Source organism: Podarcis vaucheri, assembly GCF_965113315.1.
Source record: "Podarcis vaucheri genome assembly, chromosome: 1".
Taxonomy (NCBI): domain Eukaryota; kingdom Metazoa; phylum Chordata; class Lepidosauria; order Squamata; family Lacertidae; genus Podarcis; species Podarcis vaucheri.
The window spans coordinates 123,832,330-123,840,383 of NC_138759.1; the positions used below are offsets into that span (position 1 = coordinate 123,832,330).

The 8,054-nt window shown below is 45.0% G+C and overlaps 1 protein-coding gene across 1 annotated transcript in view; it reads right to left on the reverse strand.

Moving 5' to 3' along the window:
- HIBCH (3-hydroxyisobutyryl-CoA hydrolase) overlaps nt 1-7,768 on the reverse strand; it is a 55,725-nt gene extending 47,957 nt beyond the window's left edge. The window contains exons 1-5 of the mRNA XM_082205123.1: nt 7,601-7,768; nt 5,744-5,786; nt 4,656-4,796; nt 3,120-3,204; nt 1,910-1,990 (exon numbers count right to left, since the gene is read on the reverse strand). Of these exons, the coding sequence (XP_082061249.1) occupies nt 1,910-1,990; nt 3,120-3,204; nt 4,656-4,796; nt 5,744-5,786; nt 7,601-7,647 (397 nt within the window). The 5' untranslated portion in view covers nt 7,648-7,768. The remainder of the gene's footprint in view (nt 1-1,909; nt 1,991-3,119; nt 3,205-4,655; nt 4,797-5,743; nt 5,787-7,600) is intronic.
- Nucleotides 7,769-8,054: the final 286 nt, after the last annotated feature.

The following is an 8,054-nucleotide window of genomic DNA, read 5'->3' on the forward strand; positions in this document are numbered from 1 at the left end:
TCACAGTGAGGGAACCGCCAGAAGGCCCTTGACGCTGGACCTCAGTGTCCAGGCAGAATGATGGAGGTGGAGGCGCTCCTTCAGGTATACTGGACCGAGGCCGTTTAGGGCTTTAAAGGTCAGCACCATTGAATATTGCTTCATTTGATGTAAGTTTCTTATTTTAAAGTTATGTTTTTATTATGGCTTTTTTGGTATTGGATCAGATTGTTATTAGGTGTGTGATCTTTGCTGTCTATTTTGTTGTTTCTTCAGCTTGTAAATCTATGCTGGTAATAAAGGAAGGTGGTATACAAATGAAAAGTGAAATGAAAAGACATATATGTGTTTAAAACTGCACAAAGAACACTTCTGCAAGGAAAGACCTTGTGAAGCCTGATAATATAACTTGAATATTCAAATTGTTGACCAAATTATAATTATTCCACTCCGAATTCTGGATTAGCCATGTTAGTCCATTGCAGCAAAGAGCCAAGAGTTTTACAGCACCTTAAACATCAGCAGACAAAAGCATATGCCGTAATAAACCTGTTAACCTTTAAAGTAGGCACAAGGACCCTTTTTCAGTCTGAGCACTGCATTCCCTTCAAAGCACCCTTTCCAGGTGCAACAAGTCATTGGTGGGTATGGCTAGGCAAGTGAATGGAGCAACAAATGCTAATTTTACCCTAGCATACTATGATTATTTCTACACAGGCCCCTCTCCATCATCCATCCAAGTAGCAAGAAGCATTATCAAAGTTGGGACACACACTGCACTCGGGTATTTCGGGTGAGAAACAGGACCAGTGAATGGGGTGGCCGGCCTGGGGAGACTTCAGAGGGCCACACAGAGAGATGTGGAGGGCCGCATTTAGCCTGAGATTCCCCACCCATGCTTTAAAGTGCTGTGGTGCCTCCTCCTTTTCTGAATATAAGATTTGGATATTTAAAACGTTCTTATGCCACCATTCCGTTAAAAAAACTCCACACAGGGCAGCTCACAACAGTGATAAAATAAGGAATGAACAGTAAAACCAAAGCAAAAAACACACAAAAAACCTAGCGATACCAGGGATGGGATGTGGCGGGGGCGGGGTGGGGGTGGGAATCAAGTGATTAAAGAAGAGCTTAGTGTTGAGCCTGGGTAATAAAAAGTTATTTGCCTGGCACAAAGAGTATCTGAAACTAGACGCCAGGCAGGTCTACCTATACAAAGCATTCCACAGAATATAGCGGCATAATAGATCAGGTGTGGGGAAGCTCAGGGCCAAGGGTCCAAGGTGAGCCCAGGCTTCTTGCATCTCTCACCAGGCCACACCTCCTCACCCGCTGTGCTTCACTCCCAGAGTGCTATTGTTCTCAAACAACACCACCTCTTGTTTCTCAGGATAAAGGCTAGTGGGGAGCGTGTGAGCATGTGCAGAAACCACCTTACTGCACAAGAGGAAAATGTAAGTGTGTTGCTCCACCTAATTTGCTCCTAGCCTCACCTACCCCTGGCACATGGCCCTTGGAAGGTTGTTAAGAAAGGAATGCGGCCCTCAGACTGAAAAAGGTTCCTTCCAGTGTATGAAAGAAACACTGTAGAGAATTGGTGTAAACTGTGGAAACTGGCAATACTATTCTTAGAACAATTTTTAAAACGAATGGTGACGTGTTACCAACCACATAGGTACTAGTGTGAAAATGCGGGGTAGGGAAGGGGTTTAAGAAGGGTTGTGTCTAGCTCAGTTGGTTAGTGTGTGGTGTTGATAATGCCAAGGTTACAGGTTCGATCTTCATATGGGGCAGCTGCATATTCCTGCATAGCAGGGAATTGGACAAGAGAATCCTCAGGCTCCCTTCCAACTCTATGATTCTATGCCTACTCAAATTAACCTCTTCCTTTAAAATTACTAAAGTACTTTTAAATTACTGGTATACACACCGATAGCATTGTTCAAGGCGTACTCTTCTCTGAAGAAATATTGTGGCATCCCTTCTCCCGCTCTTCCTGCTTCAGCGATAGCTAGCAAACAAAACAAGTGTCAAATTTAGCTACCAAAACACTTAACTGTCTGGAATACCAAAACATGTGACTGCAGCAAACTTTCATGATCACAATATATGCAATCCAAGTCGGTGGACACCCAAATTCTGTAATTTAACTAGGTGCGATGTAAAGAAGCACTTTCTTTTGTCTGTCCTGAATTTCCCAACATTCAGCTTCATCGGATGGCACCAGATTCTAGAATTAGGATAGGGGAATAAAAAAGCAACAACCCTCTGTTCACTTTCTCCATACCACAGATAATCTTATACACCTCTATCATGTCTCCCTCTGCTCTCCTTTTCTGTTAACTAAAAACCCACAAATGCCCTTTCCCTACAAAAAAACCTTTCCCTACAAGGGAGTCTCCACCCCTTGATCATCTGGGTTGCCCTTTCCTGAAACTATTCCAGCGCTACAATATCCTTTCTGAGGTGAGGCAACCAGAACTATACAGAGTATTCCAAGTGCAGTTGCCCCACAAGTCTGTATTACTGCATGGGCAGTTTCATTTTCAGTACCTTTTCTAATGATCGCCAATGTGGAATATATCTTTTCCCAGCCGCTGTAAACTGAGACAACTTCACTGACCTATCAACTACAAGGCCAGTTGTTCCTGGTTAGTCACTCCCAGTTCAGACTCCGAAAGGATATATGTGAAATTAGAATTCATTGCCACAATGTGCCTCACTTTACACTTGCTGACAATTAAATGCATTTTACTGCCCATTAACCTAGTTTAGAAAGATCCCTTTGGAGCTTCTCCCAATTTAAGTACCTTGAACATTTTGGTATCAGCAGCAAACTTGATTAACTTCATGCTCATCCCAACTCTAATTTATGAACCTGTTAAAAAGCACAGGTCCAGCACTGATCCTCGGAAGACTCCATCCCTCCAATGGGAGGACAATCCATTTATTCCTATTCTCTTCTTCCCATTTCTGAACCAGTTCCTGGTTCATAACAGAACCCTCCCCTTATCTCGTGACAGCTAAGCTTACCCAGGTGTCTTTGCTGACGGACAGCATCAAAAGCTTTTGAAAGTTTAAGTACTAAATGACAACTGAAACTTGTGAACTCTCAACTTTTTGAATACTCAAAACCTTACCTTTGATATCGCCTCCTGCACAGAAAGCTTTGTCTCCAGCTCCCTTTATTATTATTAAAAAGGTGTCAGGGTCCTCCTCCCATTTCTACAAAAGATAAAACATGTTGAATGTGGGGTCCGATAACAGAAATAAACCAGGCTAAGGAAAAACAGCAGGGCTGGGAACAGTTCAGCATTTCTGTCTCATTGGCTGCTTCTACACTGGAAGCTGCTTCCACCCTCGTTATATCTGTATGCTAGAAATACATATTTTGGGGGGAAACAGAAGGCATCATATAGTTTCACCCTAATTTCCTTGGGCCAAAGCCACATGCTCTATGAGACTCCATACCACCTCTCTCTTCTTGAACACAGAACAACCACCTTTGACCCATTCCCTTGTTCACAGCAGTGTCAGCACTAAAGGGGGTGTGGGGAGAACCCCAACAGCTCTCTAGCATATGCTTTGCCTCTTCCTCCTTTCGATACAGACTGCAGAAATGACACACCTTCAGGATGAATCTCAGCAACCTGTCGAAACCCTGAATCCACATGCACTGCACTTCCCCCTACTGAGCCATGGCTGAACCAGGTGATAGACTAGAAGTCCAGGAGAGCGATAAAAGGCCCTGGCTTCTTAGGATTCCAGTGAAGTTTGTTTATTTGATTTATAGCCTGCCCTTCCTCCAGAGGAAGTCCAGGGAAGCCACATCTCACTTCCCCCTGCCCTTCTCCCCTGCCTAACTTAAGGAAAGCTGCAAAGCCAAGCAAACCCCCAGCCAGCCTGAGCCCTTTCCTATAATGTTGACTCTGCAGATGGCAAGGGGAAATATCCATCCCCACCACTTCCCACCTTGCACAGGAATCCCCCTTGAGACATTTCCTTTTTCCAGAGGGAGTGGTCACACTCATTCTTCTCCCTCCCTTGAAGCAATATTCACTTGCTTTCAATACTGCCTTTCTTAGCCCTGATTCCAGGCTTCCCCCTCCCCTTCCTACTACTCTGCCATTTAAATAGGGATTTCCGTTTGGCTGCAAGACACCACAGGGTACAGTTGCTGCCACTAAGATCACCAGTATACTTCTGTAAATACGGCAAAGATGAACATGGTGTGTGTATCTCAGTACTGCCTGTTACTTATTCAGTGAGCGTAGATAAAATCCACTACCGGTAACAGCATTTCCGCTGTTCTCATTTTCAGGTCCTTCCCCACTCTCCAGTACACCCCCAATTAAATCAGAAGGATGGCCATAAAATTAACCTGATTGCTGGTTCATCCAGAGCCCTTGGCTTGGTTTGCACATGCATGCTCATCACTGAATGAATGCGAGGTCAAGACATGGCTTTTGTTAGTGAATGAGCCATCACAGATCATACGCTGCATACAGAACTTTCGCACCATCTCAAACCCATTGGTTTTCAACAGAGGCAGTTCACACATTCAGCTGCTGAAGTGTAGAAAAAAAGTGATGGGCTATAGCCGTTGCCCTTGAATGGCCTCCTCTGTCAATCCACACACTGTGCCCACAGCACTGATTTAAAAGAAAAGCACCCACCTTCAGTTGTGGATACATCTGTCGAATCATGGATATATTTAATGCATTCAGAGCCTTGGGTCTGTTCATGGTTATAACACCAGCACACCCCTTTTTTTCCAAGAGAACCTCAGAGGAAGAAGCTGTCGTCTTGGACATACTCTGCATATTTGAAAGAAGAACAATAAATAAATAAAAAAATCAAGGGAATCAGCCACATTCGTCAAAAAACAACATTCTGAACGTGTTATAAACACACAACACCAGATGGCACCAGAGAGCAAAAAACAATCAATGTGATTTTTACATAGCGGGGTTTTTTTTCTTTTGTTACAACGATTTTATTTCTGACTTGGGGGTGGTGTTCCTGTGTGTAGATGCAAGCTGCTAATTTGCAAGTTGGTTCCAGCATGCAAATTATTTAGAGCAGGGGAGGGAAAACTGGCTCTCCAGATGTTACTACTACTCCCATTCTATATGGCCATTCTGGCTGGAACTGATGGGAGCTGGAATCCAAAAGCGTCTAGTTTTCATGCGGAAGGTCCAAGGTTCAATCGCGGGCACCACTAGCTGGGATAGACTCTCTGTCTGAAACCCCGGAGAGCTACTGCCAAATAATGCGGAGCTTGGTGGACCAATAGTTTGGCTTGGTATAAGGCAGCTCCCTATGTTCCTATCTAACTACTTTAGGCTCAGGTATGAGCTTATGCGTGCCCACAAGTGCTTTTCTCCTGCCTTTCCCCCATGTGAACAGTATACAGGAAGCCCACAACTTATGCACATTTGACTTGTGTGCATTCAGCTTTATGCGCTTGGCAAAATAATTTTTTATAAATTAAAAAGTTGGTAGGCGTTCAGGAAAAGACTTTGGCAATCCCACCAGCCATTACACCCAATGCGACTTTGGCTTTAGGTGAGATCCCCGGAACATAAGTTGTGGGCTTGCTGTATCATAAATTGCCTTTGAAACTTGTGTTTTTGTCTTCTGGAGAGGTTGTTGGAGGAGTACAATTCAAAAGCCCCCATGGGCTTGCTGAAAACAGTTTACATATTGAACATTACCAAACCCACATTAGCCTCCCCAACCTGAAGGAGACCTCCACACTTACCAAATGTTCTACAATGACCTGTAACCTGTTGAATGGCTTCAATCTGAAACAAGAAAATCAAGTTCAGCCATATCTTCTGCCACAGCCTATGTAAAAATGTCAAGCAAATCAAGCACATGCTTTTGTCAGCCACACCTACACTATACATTTAAAGCAGAAACAGCAGGGGGGGAAACTTTCTAGAGTAGTTTATGAATCGACCCAGGGAAGTCTGAGAATTGTAGGCTTGTGCGGGGAGTACTCCATATTTATTAACATGGGTCCCCCCCCCCCCACATCCATTTTATATTGTGTTCTAAGTGCCAGACAGAAGCTTTTCTCTTCAACCAGGTGTTGGCTGATTAACATTATATGGCTTTTAAAATGTGTTCGTGGGAGAGGGGCTATTGGTTTGTTTTTGTTTTATTATGTATGTTGTATTTTGATGTTGAGAACTGCCCTGTGATTTTTAGATGAAGGGTGGTATACTGAATGAACAAACGAATAAGCATCATTCATGTGCAAACTTTAGGACAAATGGACCAGCTTTTTGGAAAAAAATATACATCTTCCCTACATTACCTTTCCTATGTTGTGCTTTTGGTACACCTTAACATAAACACAAACATGTCCAAAAATTAAATTCGAAATGATTTTCAGCCAAGAAGGAAGCATTCCACACAGCAGGATAAGCCTTCTTACACTCCAAACTTTTTTCTTCTCATAGGGATCATTTAACTACTTGGTCCCTCTTTAAAGCCCCAACTTTAAATTCAGCCAATGAGCTGAGTTGACATCGCCCTTCACCTTGGATCGCCTTAATATGACCTTAACATGCAGCAATGGGACGCTTGCTGGAACCCGCAGGGAGAGCAAGTACCTGTCGCCACACACACACCTGTCGAAAAACAAAGGGCATGAACCACAAAGAGCTGCCTTCATTTAAAGAGATTTTGTTCCTGAATCTCGGCAGCCCAAAGCACCTGTTCCCATCTTCCGTAAGTTTCCTTCTTCTCTTTCATGACCTAGAAAACAGTTCCTGCTCTTAACACTGTCCATTTCCCTCTGGGGCAGTCATGGTCAGAGGCACTTATGGGAGGCACTCCTTACGGCTGAAAGGGCAATTGTAAACCCACTGAACCTCTTGGGCTTGCTGATCAGAAGGTTGGCAGTTCGAATCCACACAATGGAGTGAGCTCCTGTTGCTCTGTCCCAGCTCCTGCCAACCTAGCAGTTCGAAAGCACACCAGTACAAGTAGATAAATAGGTACTGCTGCAGCGGGAAGGTAAACGGTGTTTCCGTGCGCTCTGGTTTCCGTCACAGTGTTCCGTTGTGCCAGAGGCGGTTTAGTCATGCTGGCCACATGACCAGGAAAGCTGTCTGTGGACAAACGCCGGCTTCCTCAGCCTGAAAGCGGAGATCAGTGCCACACCCCATAGTCGCCTTGGACTGGACTTAACCGTCCAGGGGTCCTTTACCTTTTATATTCTTATTATTATTATTGTTATTATTTATTCAATCTGTATACTTCCCTTCATCCTAAGATCTCAGGGCGGTTCATGGAATAAAACCACAAAAATGCGTAGTAAAAACAAAGTATAAGAACAAAAGAAATAATACACACACAGAGAGACCCTTCCCTCAAACACATTTAACAGGACTGTTAATAATCCAATGGCCTGGTTGAAGTTTATAACCTCATCCAGGGCGGTAATAATAAGAGTGTTCAGCGAAAGCTACGCAGCGCAGGCCCCGCTACTCGGGAGTAAGCTCCCACTGCGTTCAAGGCTACTCTTGAGGAAAGGTAGGCGGGGCTGCGCTTCTCGACGCCGCTCTCGGCCCTCGCCCCACTCGCAGGGCCGCCGGCCTCGTCTAACCTGGGAAGCCTCCGCCTCAACACCGGAGCCACAGCCGGCAGCCCCATCCTGCCACCGGCGCTCTCTCGCCCACTAACGCACGGCTTCGACGGGTATGAGGAGAGGAGGCCGGCAGGGCGCGAGGTGATGACATCACGTGGCTGCGCCGCTATGCACGCGCGCGCAGCTGACTCTTAGCGCGTCAACGGTTTGGGAAACTTTTCAGAGCACAGAGTTCGCGCGGCCTAGAGAGGCCCGGGGAGTGGAAAGGAAGCAAGAGATCAAGTAAAAGGAAAGAGCCGCATCGCGTAGCCCGGATGCGGCGTTTCCGAGTTCCCTTTGGCAACACAATCCTGACCGTGAGAGCTGCCCATAAGTATCATTGGGGGGAACCTTATGACGTGGCTGCGACTGGACAGCGGCAATGGGTCTTATTTTGCGCGATTTTTAAAAAATTTTAAGCCTTTAAATATTT